Source organism: Micromys minutus (genome assembly GCF_963924665.1).
Source record: "Micromys minutus genome assembly, chromosome: 2".
Lineage (NCBI taxonomy): Eukaryota > Metazoa > Chordata > Mammalia > Rodentia > Muridae > Micromys > Micromys minutus.
The window spans coordinates 18,835,471-18,855,360 of record NC_137971.1 but is presented as its reverse complement, the minus strand read 5'-3'; the positions used below and the strand labels follow the sequence as shown (position 1 = coordinate 18,855,360).

Below are 19,890 nucleotides of genomic sequence, written 5' to 3'. Positions count from 1 at the left end.
TGTTCCATTTCCTGAGAGGAGGAGGAGCCAGGAAAGACCTGGGCTGAGATAAATGTGAAACTGAGTGGATAACCTTTGTAAATCCATAATAAATCTTTTGACCACCTTTGTACCTTCATCTCCAGAGCACTCTAGATTTCTGTGAGGCATGTCAACAGTGCCACCTCTTGGCAACCTTCCTCTCAGGTTCTCAGCCCAAGATCACGAATGGAAATACCCCAGCATGAAAGACACTGAGTCCAGAAAGGGTCCTCTCAGAGAGTGAAAGAAACAGTATCGAGAGACAGGCTACCAAGAACAGTACAGGATCTGCCAGAAGCATCATTAGTGCCGAAGAAATTAAACCAAACCGGAAACTCCTTAAGAACATGTATGTGGTAGCTGTGTGGTAGCATCACACACCTTTAATCTCAGCACTTGGGAAGCAGAGGCTGACAGACCTATTGAGTTCAAGGACAGCCTGATCAACAACATGAGTTCTAGGCAGGCCTGCCAGGGCTATACAGAAAAACCCTGCCTTGAGGGAAAAAGTGTACTTGTTGGTCTTATCTCTCAAGAAAAGATAGGAGCCAGAGCTCACTAATCACGACAACGCATACTCCGCATACTCCATACGGAGACAGCACCAGGGACCTCCACGTCTGGGCTGAAGAGTCAAGTGACCTTGGAGCACAGCAAAGGGCCAGTGGGAATTACTAGCACAGCTAGATCTGAAAAAAAAATGAGGGAAGATAGGTGTGCTGGTCAGTTTTCTGTCTCCTTGACACAGCTTGGGTCACTGGGAGGAATAGCCTGCACTCTGTAGGGACATGTTCTTAGTTACTGACTGATGAGGGAGGACGGAGCCTGGACCACCCCTGGTCCTGGGAGGTATAAGAAAACAACCTGAGCCAGCAAGCCACATTCCTCTACCTTCTCTGCTTTGGTTCCTTCAATGACTGCTGGAGCCAGGAAAGGCTCAGTAACTGCTAAGGCAATGGACAGAGATGCTGATAGAGGCTTATGAACATGGGCAGCTTAAGATGCAGCTCTGAGAGCTGTCAGCTACGTTCTCCGCCTGTTCCGGTCCCTGGTGCTTGATCCCGTGATCCAGCAACCAGCCATGGGTATTCACTGCCCCTTCTACCTCCTAATGCCACTTTCTGACTGCAGGAGTTCTCCTGACACAGGTTAAGACTGTGGGCGTCGGACAGGAAAGGGTCAAGCCACTCTGTTCTTATCCCTGGAGGGGCAAAGATTGACTCTCTTGTTCTCAGGATTGATACATGGTCATACACATTTATTCCACATGTGGTTACAGCAGATCTTACATATGCAGACCATAGTCCTCACTCTGTTCTCACTGCCACATTCGACAGAAAGCAGAGCACCTCACAGGGCCTTCTCAGAGGTAGCAACGTCAGGTTTCCACTCCTAGATGTTGACAATGTTTCTAAAGGACATTTGGAGTTTCCAAAATCCTAGGCATCTCTCTCGGAACTGAGTCCTGCTTCCAATAAGTCATTCTCTGTCCAGGTTCAGCAGGACTCAACCTGGAGTTGGTGTTAAATAAACATCATGGGAGCTAGGAAGGGGTCTTGGACTGCAGCAAAGGACAGCTCCACTCCCCAGAAGGATTCAGGACCGACGATCCTTTCTTCGGAGTTTGTGTCCCACGTGGGATCCCCGCTGGGCAGCTTTGACCAGACCTTTAAACTGTCCCTGTAGCTTCACCTTTTTCCTGCAGAAAAAAAAAGAACAAAAGGGTTGTGTCTCGTTGAGAACAGGTAGTTCTCTCTCCTTATGGTGCTGGTACATGGATACAGACTGTGACCCCAGCTGGTGGAAGGCTGGGGATGGCAAGTCCAGTGTGAGGTCCTACATAGGAAACCTGGTCTCAAGAGAAAAACAACCAGTCAAATGATGAGCACCCCTGCTACAGCCAGGGTGAAATAGGCAGACCCTGTATGTCCTGTCCTGGTCACCGTACACTACCCCCCTCCCCGAAGAGAGCCCCTCCTCCAGATAAGGTTAGGGCTCACTCTATCCAACCATCCTTCCTGCCAAAGGCCCATCTGCAGACACCTCCCTGTGACTTCCATTTGGAACTCATTTTCCTAGGAACATGACATTTGGAAGCACTCCTACACACCTCATGTGGTTCTCATACCTATACCAAAAGGCGCCAATCAATGATCAAAGTGAAATAAATAAATTCCCAACAACAGGAAGATCAGAAAAACAAATTATGTAAAACTAAAGCTAGTGGCTATGGGAGCTGGAGAGACAGTTCAGCAATCAAAAGCACTGACTGCTCTTCCAGAGGTCCTGAGTTCAATTCCCAGCAACCACATGGTGGCTCACAACCATCTGTAATGGGACCCAATACCCTCTTCTGGTGTGTCTGAAGACAGCTACAATGTACTCATATACATAAAACAAATAATTCTTAAAAAACAAAAACATCAACAATAACAACAACAACAACAACCAAAAAATACAGTGACTATGCAGAATGCATACATTCCAGAATCTGTATGTGATCTAAGATCAGGAATCTTATCTTTAAGGAAGAACAGGGGACTTGTAAGAGAGAAAAGGGTTCCAAGAAGAGGATTTAGGTTTTAGGTTTTTAAATATGTATATTTCATATTTATTATTTTATGTGTCAGAGTGCTTTGTTGGCATGTGTGTATGTATACTGTATGTATGTCTGGTGCTGCAGAAGCCAGAAGAAGGCATCGGATCTCTAGGACCTGGAATTATAAAAGGCTGTGAGCTGCCATGTGGGTGATGGGAATCAAACCTGGGTCCTGTGCAAGAGCAACAAATGTTCCTCTAAGTCAGGTGGCTTACAACCATATGTAATGGGGTCTGATGCTGGCATGCAGGTGTACATGCAGATAGATCACTCATATACATTAAATAAATATAAATAAACCTTTAAAAAAAACTAAAAAAACTAGTAAGATCTTATTCAAACACAGCCTTGGCTAGATAGTGAGATTGAGGCCATGAAATAGTCTCTCTCTTTCTGTGACACACTACATACTACACACACACACACACACACACACACACACACACACACACACACACAGAGCAGTTCAAGTCTACAATACTGTACATGTTAAAAGTGAAAACAGCCCAGTAGCGGTGATGCACAGCAGCACCGGGGAGACAGAAGCAGGTGGATCTCTAGGTTTAGAGCCAGCCTGGTCTACAAGGCACCTTACAGGACAGTCAGTGCTAGAGAGGGGGAGAAAGATAAAGAGAGAGATCCTGTTTAAAAAATCCAACAAATGAATAAATATAAATAAAATAAAAATAAGGGGCTGGCACAATGGCTCAGCAGGTAAATACCTTACCCTGGTACCGAGGTGGGATCTCCAGCTTGATAACCTGGGTTTTAATCCCTTAGAGAAGAAAACCAAGTCGCGCATGGCTTTCACATACATACATACATGAAACAGGGCTGGGTGGTATTTGGCTGGTAAAGTGATTACTGTATGAGATGGCTTCTCAGCATCCATATAAAAAGCCAGATGTAGTGACATTTGCCTGCAATCTCAGGGGATGCTGGAGACTGACATTTGCCAGGTTAGACAGGTTAGACAGTCAGGGAGCTCCAAGTTCAGGGAGAACTATCTCAACAAGAAAACATGAAGATCAATAGAAGACAACTGACGGCTGACTTTTAGACTTCACACACACACGCACGCACGCACGCACGCACGCACGCACGCACGCACGCACGCACACGCACAGGTACTCCAGAAGGAGCCTGCCCGTGAGAAGCCTATGTTCAGCCTTACCTGCGGTTGAGCTTGCTTCTGTTGAGTGGGACGTAAGCATAGGGATCCAGGCGGCCCTTCTTCTTCACGTCACCCTTTGCCTTCTGCTCATCCAGAGAAACAGCAAAGGCAAAAACAAACAAAAGGCAAAAGTCCAAGTTAGAGTGAGCCAGAGTGTGGAGTTCCTTCCCTGCCCCTGACTTCAACCAGGTCTACATTCTCTCTCCCCTTCCTTTTCTGATTCAGATGGCATCAAGCTTCTATGGTTCTAAAAGGTCATTGTCAAGGCCTCCAACTTCAAACCTAGTTCCCCTTTCTTTTCTGGTCTGGCTCCAAAAAGTATTGACCTAGGATGGTGACAGGCACAGATCTTACCCCTTCACTGTCCTCTGCCCACAGGTCTCACCTTGGCCTTGTATTCAGATCCAGGTGCAGACTTCTTCGCCACAGGGCGATGGATGCCAGAGCCTCCAGCTAGAGAGAAGCAGAGAGACCATGAGTCAGGCAGAGCCACAGTGGTCTCCTGTGGGGAGGCAAGGGCCTTTAGGAAGATGATGGACAAAAGACTAGGAACCCTGGCAGGCAGTGACCAAAGTCCTCCTGGGAACACATATACTTGGCACTGACACGATGACCCTCATTCTCCAGAGTCATACTCCTAAGCCCTGCCTGGGGACAAGACATTCTCATGCCCCACCCTGTTCTCACTCTGGCACATAAGCAGCTATTTACTCCACCGTGTAGGTGGGAACTAGACCTTACTGGGTAAAGGAAACCTGCCCAGGGTCAATGTGTCACTTCTGTCATAGATGGACTCCTGCAATGCCAACTCAGAAAGCCTCTCTGATTCGAAACTTCAGTTTCTTAAGAGGCAGTGCAACGGAACAAGATCACACAGCTAAGTAACAGCTGGGCAAGATGTCCTGAGCCCAGGCTTCTCTTCCCATGGATTATAAGGATTTTTACCTTCAATATTATCTTAGTGCAGGAGGGAGCCAGGCTCTGAATGCAAAGGTATAAGTGAAGCCATAGTTCCTGCAGCAGGGTTACGGTGACATGGGGTCTGGAGAACACACTGCTACCAGATCAGACTGCCTCCGGAGCTCTGGATCTCCAGATGCACTGTGAGCAGAACCCTGTGGTATTGCTCAGGAGGAAGGAAGCAGAGGAGCCACCCTGTTGCTTCCAATGTGGAGAGGAACCCTCTGACCAGGGTCTAATCTTAGGGTATTCAAGAGAGGCTAACATTTCACAAGGGCTATTTACAAGCCTCACAGAAGGATGGCTTGTCCCTCGGGTTGACAACAGATTGGTCAGCCAATCTGTAGAGTTGTCAATTGAGTGCAACTTCATGGTTCTGCCTTCCTCTCTATAACCTCCAGCCTGATGCAGGGGAAGGGGACTTGTGTCCCTAGGGAAGAAAGGATACCTTACCCTGGTACCGAGGTGGGATCTCCAGCTCATCCTCCTCATCCTCCCTCTGCCGCTTAAGCTTCTTTTTCTATAGAAAGATGCAACAAGCAGGTAGGCAGTGGGCAAAGGGCCAAGACGCACCACTAATGAGGGCAGGGTAGGGTGGGGACAGAGCAGTGGAAGGCCTTGATGACAAAGACCTCTGCAGAGCTCTTACCCCCAACTGCAAGCCCACAAAGAGAGAGTGATGATCTCTCATAACACAGTTGAGGTAGGAGACAGGGCTCTCCCCTGTATTCTGACAACTGGATTTCCCTCTTCACACCTGTACTGGCTGGTTTTGTGTCAACCTGACACAAGCTGGAGTTATCACAGAGAAAGGAGCTTCAGTTGAGGAAATGCCTCCATGAGATCCAGCTGTAAGGCATGTTCTCAACTGATGATCAAGGGGGGGAGGGCCCAGCCCATTGTGGGTGGTGCCATCCCTGGGCTAGTAGACCTGGGTTCTATAAGAAAGCAGGCTGAGCAAGCCAGGGAAAGCAAGCCAGTAAGTAACATCCCTCCATGGCCTGTGCATCAGCTTCTGCTTCCTGACCTGCTTGAGTTCCAGTCCTGCCTTCCTTTGGTGATGAACAGCAATGTGGAAGTTTAACCTGAATAAACTCCTTCCCACCTTGCTTCTTGGTCATGATGATTTGTGCAGAAATACAAACCCTGACTAAGGGTTGGAGAGATGGCTCAGCGGTTAAGTGTTCTTATAAGCCAAATTTCCCATCCCCACAATTGAGTTTTAAAAGGTAGCTCAAAAAAGGAATAGTGGCAGGGCTGGAGAGATGTCTCAGCAGTTAAGAGCACTGACTGCTCTTCCAGAGGTCCTGAGTTCAATTCCCAGCAACCACATGGTGGCTCACAACCATCTGTAATGGGATCTGATGCCTTCTTGTATTCAGCCACAGTGTATTCATATATATTAAAAAAAAAAAAAAAAGAAAGAAAGAAAAGAAACCCTGACTAAGACAACACCCCAACTAAGACAACTTCTCCTTCAGAGCAGTCATAAGTCAATGGGGCACATGGACAATTATGATACAACACACGGTAATATGCATGTTCTGCAAGCCTGGTGCCAATATTAGAAATGCATGGGTTGAGGAGAGGACCTGTCACAGGGCAGCCCAGAGGAATATTTGGGTTCAGGCACTAGCAATCAAGCAAGACACTACACAATGGGTAGGGGTGTAGGTGGGTTATCCAGGGGTGACCTAGCTCCCAAGGCTGGTTCCTATCCTGTAGTCTGTGACATCAGTCCAGCCTGGAAGCCTTCTGAGTCCGTAGGTGAGGTGAGGGTTAGAAGTGCCAAGCCAAGGAATCAGGTTGAACATGTGTCTAGTAATAAGGATGCCAGGTCCACTGGCTATAGCACAGAACTGTGGATATCTAATGAGGACCAGAAACTGGAGACATGGGACTTAGGCTGTATAACAGAGAATGATGGCTGAGCTTTATTAGCCAAGGCTAGCCTACTAACTGGTCTTCCACCAAGGATGTCTTGGCCCCTAGTATCTTATGCTCCCAGAACCATGTACACAGGAGAACTCAGCACTACCACATAGAACTTTGGGATGTTGGTGACAGGAACTGACTTGTAGGACTCAGCCACTGATGCATTCTTGTTGTCTTAAGGGAAGATGTCTGATCTTGCTATCTCTAAGCTGAGATCCATCACAGAGGATTGTGGTCGGTCCTTGATGGCCAGGAATAAGAGGCAGCTGCCAAGAGACCACCAAGACCACTATGAAGGTTCCAGAAAAATCCAGGATAATGTCCAGGGAATATGAACAATGATAAAGAACAGCAATGACTCAGTCAGCACCACCAAGTATCAAGCTCTCTACACAGAACCCTGGACTGGAGCCCAGGGAGCCTGGGTACAGTGACAGGCTCATTCACACCTTCCAGCAAGTGAGATGAGACTGAGGCTGAAGCAAGAGCAGGAGGAGTAGAATGCAGACCAGGGAAAGCCTGGTGAGCAGAGCTGGGTCACACAGGAATGGCCTGTGGAGGGGAGGCATCGCACAGGTGGGCAACACAGGTCGCACGGGATTCTCGGGGCCTCGAGAAGCTTCTTGCTCCTCACTCTTCACTGTCATTTAGTCTCCAAATAGCACCCTGCACTCTCGACACATTATATATGAATGAATGAATGTGTTTGGTTTGCATGTGCATTTGTGTTCCACATGTGTGCCTGGTGACCACTGAGGCTAGAAGACGGTATCAGATGTCCTGGCACTGAAATTATGGATAGTTGTAAGCCAGCATCTCCAAAAGTGAGAAGTACTATTAACCCCTGAGGCACCTCTCCAACCTTCTGATATGTTCTTAACAATAAATTAGCTCCTGGGGCCTGGCTTGCCAGAAGGCAACATGGAACAGTTTATTACATGCCTGTTCTATACACTGATTCACTTTACATGCCCATCCACTGTCCCAGTAACCTTGTACACTGAGAGAGAAGGGTAGATGCATGCTGTGTGTGTAGAGGGATTGGGGCAGGGCAGCGCTGGGCCAGGATGAGGCCACATTACTCACACTTCTGACACTGGCATCCTCCATCACTTCGGTCATCTCTTCATCTTCCCCTGGAGTCAGAGGGTAGACAGGCTCATGAGCATCTGGGCATCCCCAACTAACCTCATCTCATGTCCTCTCTTTAGCAGAAAAGACAAGTTATTAACTTCAGTCTCAGAAAACTGCCCTCTCCAGACCTGTGTCTTTTTTCATGGGAAACCAAACTGTTGTCCCTCCTCCACTCCAAGATGTGAGTGACTTAAGAGAATCAGCCTACCTCATACACGCCCTCACTTAGCAAAAGGATAATTTCACCCCCCTACTCAAAAAGCTTTTTTTGCTCACTCTGTTTACTGGTGCAGTGTGGGAATAATAGAAAAGTATGAAGCTACCCTCTGGAAGGAAGAGAGTCCAACAAAGCAAAGCAAAGGCCAGAAGACAATAAAGACAGCATGTGTAGGGGTTGGGAACGTGGCTCAGTGGAGAACTGTCCTAGTATGTACCAAGTGCTAGGTTCAGCCCCCAGTACCACAAGAAAATAAGCCAGCCTATGACTAGAGACGTATGGAAGAATGACAACTGACATGTGGACGTTTTTTGCAGGATGAGACCCTAGAGACAACACAAAGAACAGTGTAGGAGCCTAAAGAGCAGAGGAGCTCCCCAGCCACAGGAACTGCCGGCATCAAGTCTACAGGAGTCTGAGGAGTACAAAGGGTGGGAGGCAAGCAGAAAAGAGACAGTCTAAGGGACAGCACAAGCCACCTTTATATCAAGTATGGGCAGGAGCCAGCAGACAAACCCTGATAAGTGAGGGGCGAAGAAGCCTGTGTGAGGAAGTCAGGAAAGCAGATGAATCAAAGACCAACAGCTCAGCAGTGAGAGCCACAGAAGCCAGAAACTTGCCCCACAGTACTGGGAAGAGAATGCATTGCTTCCCGCATTCCAGGCAAGGCTACGTTACTGAGTGGACCACTGTGTTTGGCAAGGCTGGCACTTTTGAAAGATGTGGGTGTTTTCTATCTCACTGATGGTGTGAGAAGAGGGATCTGGAGAGACCAAATGTGTTAAGAGGTCCCGCCTGAGGGGACAACAGTACAACACAAAGGTTAGGAATTATAAGTGTCTCACAGGCTGGCTCTACCTGTCTCTAAATCAGCTTAGGACTCAGATGGTTTCCATTAAAAACCAAACCAAACTGAACTGAACAGTGGAAAAAGAATAAGGAAAAAGAAGCAGAAGAGATGCTTACACCATAAAAAGTTACGGGAAGCTGGGCAGTGGTGATACATGCTTACAATCCCAGCACTCAGGAGACAGAAGCAGGAAGATCTCTGAGTTCAAGGCCAGCCTACGTTAGAGTTCCAAGATAGCTAGGGCTATACAAAGGAACCCTGTCTCAAAAAACAAAACAAACAAACAAGAAAAAACAACAACAAAAATCATAGGTAAATTAATAAATAAGTATAGAAAATATATGAAATAAAACTATGTTTATTGTGCTCAGGAAATCTGAGGAGCCAGAATGTTCAGGGGTGGCCTTGTGTGGAAGCTTCTCAGATTTGTTTCTATGCTTCCTCAGTAAATGATCACTGTGTGAATAGCTAAGAGCCCTCCAGTGAATAAATGAGTATCAAGCCAGCAGAGCCCTAGCTCCAGCTGCCACACCAACTGCTTCTCTGTGGAAACCCCCTACCTTTAGTGACATCGTCTTCCTCCACCTTGTCTCCATCTTCTTCCTCCCTGATGATCAGCCGGCCATCAGCACTCAACTTGAAGCCATGGTCCTTTTTCTTGCCCCGCCCGGGCCCAGGCTGGGTGGCTAGTAAAGTAGTTTGTCATGAGATGAGAAAGATTAGTCCTATCCAACTCATACCTTCCTCCCTCAGAGTCCCCCCAACTAGGGGACTTTTAGCCCTTGCCCACAGTTAATCCACAGAAGCCAAGCCCTGCCTATCACCCCTGAACCCAGCAAAGACCCAAGTATACTCTGGGTTCCTAGGTCAGCTGCTTTTTGCTCACCAAGAACTCGATGGGCCACCTTGGGATCCAAGAAGTTGAGGGGCTCATCGCCACCACCTTCCTTCAGCCATGCCCGGCTCCTCTGTCGTGCCAGCTTCCGCTGCTCCTTGCCCTGGCCTCTTTCTTCTTCCTCATCTTCATCTTCAGAGTCAGCCAAAATCTCCTCAATGCTAAATTAGAGAAGTCTAACATTAATGCACTCCTGGGACGGGGGACCTAAGGCATTGCTAGAACGGGTTTTGGGTGGGGGTAGACTAAGGCCTTGGGGTGTACCACTGTCTTACCTGTCACCTTTGCTCTGGACGGGCTCCTCTTCCTCGTCCTTCTCTTCCTCCTCCTCCACAGCAGCCTGGCTCAGGGCACGATGCTTCTTGGCTCGGGTCTCAGCTTTTCTGATGTTTATCAGAACTTTGTGGTATTCTGCAGGCAGCAGACCCTTCACCAGCTCGAATCTGAGTGGAACAGAGGAGGGTTGTCTAGAGGTACTAGCCAGGGATTCCTCCTCAGGGGCAGGAGCTGTTTGTTCAGAAACCAGTAACCTTCCTTATGGTCCCTAAGAGACCAAGAATCCCATCCAACCCTACCCCATTCAAGCACACAGACCCAAACTTGCGGATGAACTTGATGAACAGGTTCCGAAGCTTCATGCGGAAGTGCCGTCGCATGTCATCTGACAACTTGCCAATGGCTTCCATCTAGCAGACAGAGCACCAGGGTGTCAGAGGGAGCATGGTGCCTTCGTCCTGCCCATCTTTGCTTGCTGTGCAGACCAGTGTACAGCACAACTGGGCCTAGCTAAGAGGAAGGTCTGGCTGCTCTGTTCTCAAGCCACCCCTTCCTTGGCTTAACTACATTTCCTAACTCTGGAATCCCATCTTTCCTCTATGTCTTCTTTCATACTGCATACAGCTGTGATTATCCTTCCAAGGTGACAACTAAATACTCTCCATATGTTCGACAATGGTTCTTTTACAGCAACTCAATGGGACAGATACCAATACCAACACAGGCTCACCTAATTGCCAAGTGGCCATAAATATACCACTTAACCCACTCATTCTACTTTGCCAGATACTACCCAGCATCCTGAAGCCTTTCTATCACACAAGTATGCTCATCCAGCCTCCTATGGGTGACACATGTGGGTAGAAGTCAGTACGGTCTCCAGTGGGGCCAGAGGACAAGGTCCCCACATGTCCTTTAATGGGATTCAGTAAGTTCTAAATATAAGGAGATATAACAGATCTCCACTCCAGCCATATCTTAAACCTTTGGCTCCCAGTTAGGCTAAAGGCTTCTAGAGAACATCTATCCCTGCTTCCCTCCTTGAAGCTAAGGTTTGACTCAGAAAAGATATGCAAGAGAGATCTGAAGAGCCATGTGACTCAACCAGCTGGAAGTGGAAAAAAAAAAAACGTTAGCAAATATTCCAGCTTGCAGGAAACATGGGTCAGAAGTCCAGAGACCCAACCCCCAGGGACTTTTCAGATCCTCTGTGCCCTGACAAGGATGGGAAGAGTGACCCTACAAAGAGCACAGTCTGAGTCTTGAGACTAGACCTTGACAATAAGTACCTGGCCTGCTTGTCTGTCTTACAATATGGGAGAAGCCCTGTCCATTGGTCTTTGGTCTAGCTTCTGTGGAGGGGACATAAGGTAATGAGACATTATAGGCATTGTGCCTTCTTTGTCAGTCAGCACTCTCCTACAAGCCCCTACAGGGCTCCTTAATGTTCTTCTGCTGCTCAAAGCAGAAGTGAGAACATTCTGAACTGATTTGACCAGAGTCCCAAGGAATTGAGCCTTGCACCTCAGGCACCACACCATTCAAGAAAGTGAGACTCACCACTAGCTGCACATGCTTGGCAAGGTGCACCACGTCCATGACCACCACGGCCACCTTGATGAAGCCCAGTGCAGATTTGACCACATCACGGGTTCGAGAGGCCAGCAGCAGGCACACATTCTCCAGGAGCTGCTCCACTGTGCTTGTCCCCATCAGCCCTGTGCACATGAGCTGCTGTCAGATACCAGAACCCCTCAAACCCAAGACCTACCCACGGGTCGGATGTTATTAGGGCCTTTCTGTGGGTCCTTCTTAGAGATTAGCAGAGGTTCTAAGAGTTTAATAAAGCTGCTCAAAGTTTTATGTAGTTGGTAAGAGGAGAGACCAGAACCAAGACGATTGGCCAAACCCTCTTTCTGACCCATCTGACAAAAGTCCTAGGACACTGGGGCCCTAGAGCTGCTGGGTTGTACAAGTGTAAGGACAGAGGGAGAACTTTGTGGGAAGAGACTGAAAAGCAGAAAGGGATGGATTCCTCGTTACCCTGACAACACCCAAGGCCTTCAGGTACATACTTACCTTTGAACTCAAACAAGAGGTGTGTCAAAGCCAAAATGCTACAACTGACTGTGGTGACCGCTCCCAGAAGGCCAGGATAGATCAGGACAAGGTATCGCTGCAGAGCCTCTGAGGACAGAGAATGGGACAGTTACTAGAAGACAGGGTCCTCAGGGACAGGCACTATAGGCCTACAGCAGCAGTCCATTCAAAACCACAACCAGAACAGGACACAGAGTCCCTTCACTTTTCCCTATGACCAGTGGCTTTACGATTCTTCTCTCAGCCTGAATGAAAGCAATTTGTCCACCCCAGCTTCCATCCAAGTCTCACCTTCTTGGCTGGAGCCAAATCGCAGGAACGCATGGCCCATCTCCACCAGCAGGGTGAACGCATTCTTTCTTGCACCCACTGACACCTCCTTGGTGCACAGGATCACCTGGCCAAACAGCCTTGTTAGGACATGCTACTGAGGGCGCAGCCTGGGTGAGCTACACATGCCCACACTCACTAGGCAGGGAATGGAGCACGTGCTCAGCACTGTTAGTTACAGCTCTCATTTCACAACCACCTCTTGGAAACCACAAAACACACATCCTCCCCTCAGCCCCTCACCTCTGGGATGAGGGCAGTGATGAACTCCTCGTGCTCAGGCGACAGCTTTTTTACAATGTGTATGAGGCACTTCAAACGGGGCTGTGGGCACATGGCAACAATGGAATCCTCCAGTATGACCCCAACCCCTGGGTATGCCTGTTGACACCCTTCCTCCCTTGCAGACTTGGCAGCCTAGAGCCCTCACCCTTTTAGCAGGTGAGGATGTACTCCGAAGTGAGTCCAGCAGAGTCTTTTTCAGGTCATCCAGGTGGCTTTGAACAAAGTGGGCCGCAGGGCCCTGAGAACTGGCACACACCTCCTCCAGAACCCGGTAGGCCTTCTTCTGTACCCCATGGACCTTGCTCTGAAAGGGGCAAATGAGATGATAAGGCAGGGGTCTGGATTCCACTCCATCCTGTGACATTCCCAATCTACTAGAGAGGATTCAGAGAAGCTGGTCTGGAAACAAGAGCCATTGTTTCAGGGACAAAGCCAGACTGGTTTTCTGAGCCATTCTTACTACCACTAAATAACAGACAAGGGGCTGAGGCGAGGGCTCGATGGTTCAAGGCCCTTGTTCTTTCAAAGGGCTCAGTTCGGTTCTCAGCACCCACTTGTCACCTTGCAACTGTAACTCCACTTTCAAGTCACAACCTTCAGGGGAACTGCTGCCCTCTTCTCATCTATGTGACACCAGGCACATAATGCAGGCAAAGCATACACATAAAATAGAAACAAATCTAAACAAATAAAAGTAATAAATAACAGATACTCAAGCCTGAGCTGGTGGCATCAGAATATTTCTGGCACTCTGACTAGAGCGTTCTCCTCTCTACCCCGACTCCATGCAGTTCTGAAGAAATTCCCAGTACCCTCCCAGCTCATCCCAGCCTTTCCTGGACATCTGTGTCCACCTGCACATTATTCCTCTAGCTGCTATGTAATCTGGTAGGGAACAGAAGACCTGGTCCTCAGGAGGGTGCTACTGGGCTGAACGCTGCACACTGTAAGTCACACTGTGAGCATTTTAGACAGGGCCAGCATGAGCAAAGGCAAGGCAGGCCAGTTCTACACAAGACCTTGGGGGTGTGGCTCAGAGAGCATGCCTAGCATCCATGAGGAGAACCTGGGTCCATCCAGGGGGGAAAAAAGAAAGGATAGAAAAAGAGAAAACAAAATGCATCAGTAAAGTGGCTCAGCAGGATACCATGCTCATTGCCTGATGATGCAAGCATGATAGCCTTAGTTAGATCCTTGGAACCCACATGAGGCAGGAGAGAATTATACAAGGCTTTCACCACCCTCATCATAACATAAATAATAAATAAAACGATACTTTCAAAGAGATAAAAATAAAGGACTTATCTAGGACTCTAACTGCGTAATAAAGACTAGGTATGGAGGTGTAAACCTGTAACCACAGCACTCAGGAGACAAAGGCAGCAGGAGGAGGCGTTCTAGGCCAGCTTTCCTAAGTACAAAGTTGAGATACATGGGCATCTATCTCAACACAACAACAAAGCAGTCTGATAAGGCTACAGTTGGTCACAGGTGGAAGGAAGAAGGCAGGCTGGGAGGGCTGAAGGCTGGGGTAGGCCTAGATGGCAACAGGAAAGGAGTGTGGCCTTAGTACAGGCTAGAGCAGCCGGACATCTTAGTGACAGATAGGCAGGGAAGGACCCTCAGGGAAGCCACTGTGGGAGTAGCCAGGGCAGGATCTGAGCAGGTAGCGAGGTTGAGGATAAGGAGGACACACCTCAAGGTAGGGCCGGATGGTAGAGTACAGCTTACTGATGGCAGCTTCATCCGCGTAAGGAGCCAAAGCCACAACCAGGTCCAGGACAGACAATCTGCCAGAGTGAGAAACAGGAAGGGGCTTAAAGAACTAAAGAGCAGCTTTTTTCACTTAGAGTTGGGCCCAGGGCCTCCAAGGCATTAGCAAATGGTAAGTAAGCAAGTTAGTGTGGTACTCAGGGAGCACTCAGAGCACCAGGTGTTTTACACAGCTAGCCCTCTATCCTCAGCCATGTTGCAGGGACTGTTATCACACCTGCTATGCAGAGTGTGTAGCAGGTGGAGTTGGGATTGAACCCATTTATCTTTAGAATCCATGCTCTTTCCATTCTTCAGTAATAATGAACTAATCAGACCTCTCCGAACAGCTATGACATTTGCTATCTCAAGACTTCTAGAGTGAACCCAAAGGCTCTGCTAGGTACCCTCTGGCTACCAAGCTCAAGTGAGGATACCCAAAACACTTTACCTGGTGAAATCAGAGCTGGCAGAATCGAGAACCTTCTCAGTGGCTTTTTCCAGGAAGCCGTTCACCAACTGACAGCCCCAATGGAGAGAGAAAGAGTAAGAATAGCAGCAGGTTCCTGAGTTCCCCATGGTTGAGGTCCCCAGGCCCAGCCACAACTGCGGTGTGAAATGCCCTGTTCTCCAGTGCTTGGAGGTGGGATCTTGACCTTTCCGACAGCCAACAGCACCCCTTCCGTCAGGAGCACTCACCTGAGACTCAGTTATGGTGAGGTAAGTTTTGATGGTCTCCAGCACAGCACGGCGAGGGGCTGCCGCCTCTCCGGCTGCAACAGGCTGCCCGTACAGGTTGAAGAGGATTGGCAGGAAGTTCTTGGCAAAGCGGCTCACTTCAGCACGATCAGCCTCTGGCAAGAGGACCCAAGTTTGCATGGAAGGGACAGAGCTAATAGTAACTTAGTGGTCACATCCTTTTAAAAGACCCTGTGGCAGGATTAAAAAGCTGCAAGAATGGACCTTCTGCCAGGAGAGGCTGAAGCTTGGGCACACAGAACAAGAAGCCTCCAGATTCAACACTGACTGCAGTCTACAGGAGCCCTCACACCTCAGTGAGAGGTATGAGGCCAAGGCTAGTGCTAACCTCCTGGAGTCCAACAGCAGCAATATAACACTACAGACAGCCGCCTAGCAGCGTGACCCACAGATCCACAGCAGGCCAGCACCCCATCATCTTCTCAGTAGCCTCCATATTTACCTGCTTCACAGCCCTTGGTGATGAGGGTGCGTAGGGCCTGGCACACAGTGACCCTCAGGTCTGGGCGTTCATTAATAGCTGTGCCCAGAGTCCGTGCCAGACCCTTGAAGGAGGCAGCCACATCTGTGGGTCTTGTACAGAAGCCAGGCAGGAGGGTCCAGATCTGGAAGGGAGGAATTTGGAAATTAAAACGTGACTTGTACCCTGCATGCTCCTTCCCTCTTTCTTCCCCAGGTGACCCTCACCTGCCACTGAAGTGTATCATAAATCTTCGACTCCACTGTGCTGCCTGCCTGAGCCAGGTCCATTGCTGGAGGGTGTGACAAAGACATGGTGTGACCCAAGAAATCCTCTTGGCCAAATGGCCTCATTTTACTAAAACCAAAAGCCCTACAATAAGGATACAAATATAGGTAGTACCCCCATACAAAAATTAATAGTAACACTGATTATTCTAATAATGAAAACAAATTCATGAATGCAAGCATTACAGTTGACACCTATGATCCTAGCACTGAGGAGGCTCAGGAATCCAAGGTCATCTTCAACTACTTATCCAACTCAATGAGACCCAGTTGCAAGAAATCAAACCAACATCCCAGTGCTCACAGATATGCGGACGAGTCCCATTTAGTTACTTGTCAATAAGGAGAACGCTCTTCCTGGTTTTTCAAGATAGGGTTTCTCTATGTAGCCCTCCCTGACTGACCTGGAACTCACTCTGTAAAACACCTGCTTCTGTCTCTTGGGTGCTGGGATTAAAAGCATGAACCACTAATGCACAGCTGACAGTTTTTTATTAACAAGGAAAAAACCTATTTTGCAGTTCTGAGGACTGAACTCAAGAGTCTCACACAAACCCAACTCACACCTTAACACTGAGTCACATCCTTAACCCTAAAAAAAGGTTTTAAGTAAAACTACTGACATGTGAGTTATCATTCCAATTTAGTAAAATACTTGGGAAAAGAAAACTACAGTGATGTTTTAGAATAATTCTTGGGGCCGGAGAGATGGCTCAGCAGTTAAGAGCACCGACTGCTCTTCCTGTGTTCAAGTCCCAGCAACCACATGGTGGCTCACAACCATCTGTAATGGATCTGATGCCTCTTCTGGTGTGTCTGAAAATATATACTCTCATGAGATAAATAAATCTTTAAAAAAAGAAAAAAAATGTATGTTTCTCTCTGGGTGCTTTTTACTTTTCTGTTTAAATGCTTCCTGTATATTCTTTTTTTCTTTTAATTTTTTTAAGATTTAAGAGTGACTGAAAAAATACAGGAGAGCTGAGCACTGGACTAGGCAGAGGGACTAATGGCTGCAACCCCAGGACTCAGGCTGAAGCAGTAGAATTATCTTGGGTGAAGCCAACATGGGCCACATGAAACCTGATCTCAACAAAACAAAATGCCATTAGGAAATAAATTATCAATAAACTTTTTTTTTTTTTTAAGACAGGATTTCTTTGTGTAGCCCTGGCTGTCCTGGATCTTACTCTGTAGACCAGGCTGTCCTCGAACTCACAGAGCTCCACCTGCCTCTGCCTCCTGAGTACTGGGATTAAGGACGTGTGCCACTACCTCCTGGCAATAATCATTTTAATATCCCTAAAAACCTCGTTGCTGGCAAGCCAAAGATATATCAGGGCATGGTGGTAAGTCTTAACACTCAGGAGGAGGGACAGGCAGATCCAGGAATTTGAACCCATATACATAAACACAGACATGTAAATTCATCTGTAGGTTCATCAATGTCTATAGAGTGTTTCCTCAGTATCCATGAGGGACTGGCTGTAGGACCCCCATAGAAATGAAATTCCAAATGGTTATCAAACACACTGTGAAGAACTGCTATATAATAGTGTTGTTAGGGACTCGTCTCTGTAGTTGACTGAACCTGTAACACAAAACCTTAGGATACAGTTGTCAGACATATAAACCAGAAAATTAAAAATAAATATCTCCTAAAGGGCTACCGTGACAGAGAAGAGCTAAACTCTTTGATTCAAGAAGAACAAGACCCAGAGGGTAGAGGCTCCCTAGGGAGCCCTTGCTGGCCAGTTCCACGCTTCTCAGAGGAGTGCTGCCAAATGTGTACGCCGTATTCCGTCTTTCTGACCTGTTCAACTGGGACTCCTAGATGTGGGGAGGGGACTCAGACCGCACGCAGCCAAGGGCTCCATACCTTTTCTCTTAAGAGTGGTGGCCAAGGGCAAGAAATATGTGGTGAAAAAACCAAGTCGTGTTTCCCGAACATGATCCCGGATGACAGGCAGCAGCCAGCTCCGTGGGAAATCCAGAGTCTCCCTGTGGTTAAGAAGGGCTCAGTGAGAAGAGGTGACAGAACCAGACTAAAGGTCCCTTTGTGTAGAACATTCGGTGAACACCCTTCCTGGAATAGAGCAAGCTGCATGCATCTCCTGGGCTTCTGAAGACAAACAGGGTCACACTTACTCAGAGCCATCGATTTCCAAAGGCACGGCCTGCAACACCACCTCAGGTCCCATGCTGGTCACTGCAGCCCCCACAGCCTGGTCTAGGGCAGTTGTGTGGGGGAAGTGAGGGGAGAGACGCAGGTCACACAGGGACTGGAGGCACTGGAACAATGAGAGGGTACGGAAATGTGATGGCAGGGCCATTGCAGCAGAGCAAGTGCCTAGCATGGTCTGCAATCAAGCTGCAGCATCCTAGAAACAACAAAATGCTATGCTGACCAGGGAATGGTAGCTGACTTATCAGAGGGCTCCTTACTCTCTAGTGGTTAAGGGATCCAAGGTCTAGACCAGGCTAGGCTCCATTCCAACGGATGGAGCCAGATTCTGGACTCGGATGAAGCCCACAGAGATACATACTAATGATCCGAGTGACTCAACAATATTCCAATCCCTTCCTACGGTCCAGAACCTCTAACAGGTTCTGTTTTATTTAACATGAAAAACTACAAAATTTCACATACAAATGTAGAATCCAATTATCTTGAAGAATGGGAAGATGTGACCAAGGCTGGGCTGCAGCCAACTATGAGCTTGTACTAAGGAGAGAGAGGAGCACTCTCCAGTTCCTCTCAGGACCAAGCAGCCTCGCTTCTCATAGCCCTGCCTGGTTTGCCAATCCTCTAACCCCAACCTAGCCGAATAGCCCTTCTACGCAGACAGCAATGAGAAGAAACAACGAGAAAGACCCAAGAGCCTGGGATCTACTCAAGATTCTCAGTCCTTAGATATTTCACTCTGGGCTGGTGAAAACCTGAGACCTAACGCTGTTTAAAATATCAACACTATACTCTCTAGTTACACAGCATTTAGAGAATTAGAATTTGAGAGGTTGGAGAAATGGCTCAGCAGGTAAGAGCACTGCTGCTCTTGCAGAGGGCTGGGGTTTAGTTCTCAGTACCAACATGGTGGCTCACAACATTCTGTAGTTTTAGTTCCAAGGAATCTAAGACCCCCTTCCTCATCTCCCAAGGCACTAGACACATATATGTTCTAGGGAATCTGACACATCATATATGTAAACAAAACACAATGCACATCAAAGACAGACAGACAGACAGACAAGCAGGCAGACAGATGAGCAGGCAGGCAGGGAGAAAGACAAGCAGACAGATAATTTGAAAAAAATTAAAAGAGCCAGGGCACCTCTAATCAACTTCAACCAAGGTAATTGGGCTGGTGTGATAGTTATCGTCTACCCTTCTTGCTTTTCCCACACTGGTCACCTGGAGTCATGGTACCAGCCACCTGCTGTGGACAGTGTCAACATTGGGGTAGCGTAAAGTGTAGACATGTTCTTCATGGCTAGGAGTCCTCAGACCAAGAACATAAGTGCCACCAGTGCTCTGGCCCCAGGAGCTCTCAACTCACCTTCTTCATCACAGGATGGGCCTGCTTTCCACAAGCTTCAAAGAAGACACCCAGTAGCTGCAGCACAGAGCTCCAGGCCGCATGAAATTTGTATGTCAGGCCCTCTTCCACTGCCCTGCCAAGGAACAGAACAGTCAGGGCCATAGTCCCACCATCCCAGGATATAACAGGAGCTGGTACTATGAGCCACAGACCCCACTAGCTTGTAAAGGGGAGGGGGCCGAGGAGGTCAAAGTGGAGAGCTAATGCTTAGAAAGTGCTCATGCTTTTAGTTCCATATTCCTGACTGAAGAGAAACA

At 48.0% G+C, this 19,890-nt stretch overlaps 1 protein-coding gene across 1 annotated transcript in view; it reads right to left on the bottom strand.

Annotated features, from left to right (window-relative positions):
• Positions 1–1,288: 1,288 nt before the first annotated feature.
• RRP12 (ribosomal RNA processing 12 homolog) overlaps positions 1,289–19,890 on the bottom strand; it is a 32,397-nt gene continuing 13,795 nt past the window's right edge. The window contains exons 13-34 of the mRNA XM_080912396.1: positions 19,592–19,706; positions 18,183–18,325; positions 17,914–18,035; positions 15,975–16,039; positions 15,730–15,892; positions 15,228–15,382; positions 14,980–15,047; positions 14,473–14,566; positions 12,922–13,080; positions 12,735–12,815; positions 12,453–12,558; positions 12,141–12,248; positions 11,622–11,779; positions 10,380–10,471; positions 10,061–10,228; positions 9,777–9,946; positions 9,451–9,576; positions 7,776–7,825; positions 5,208–5,274; positions 4,180–4,247; positions 3,795–3,877; positions 1,289–1,720 (exon numbers count right to left, since the gene is read on the bottom strand). Of these exons, the coding sequence (XP_080768522.1) occupies positions 1,618–1,720; positions 3,795–3,877; positions 4,180–4,247; positions 5,208–5,274; positions 7,776–7,825; positions 9,451–9,576; positions 9,777–9,946; positions 10,061–10,228; positions 10,380–10,471; positions 11,622–11,779; positions 12,141–12,248; positions 12,453–12,558; positions 12,735–12,815; positions 12,922–13,080; positions 14,473–14,566; positions 14,980–15,047; positions 15,228–15,382; positions 15,730–15,892; positions 15,975–16,039; positions 17,914–18,035; positions 18,183–18,325; positions 19,592–19,706 (2,464 nt within the window). The 3' untranslated portion in view covers positions 1,289–1,617. The remainder of the gene's footprint in view (positions 1,721–3,794; positions 3,878–4,179; positions 4,248–5,207; positions 5,275–7,775; positions 7,826–9,450; positions 9,577–9,776; positions 9,947–10,060; positions 10,229–10,379; positions 10,472–11,621; positions 11,780–12,140; positions 12,249–12,452; positions 12,559–12,734; positions 12,816–12,921; positions 13,081–14,472; positions 14,567–14,979; positions 15,048–15,227; positions 15,383–15,729; positions 15,893–15,974; positions 16,040–17,913; positions 18,036–18,182; positions 18,326–19,591; positions 19,707–19,890) is intronic.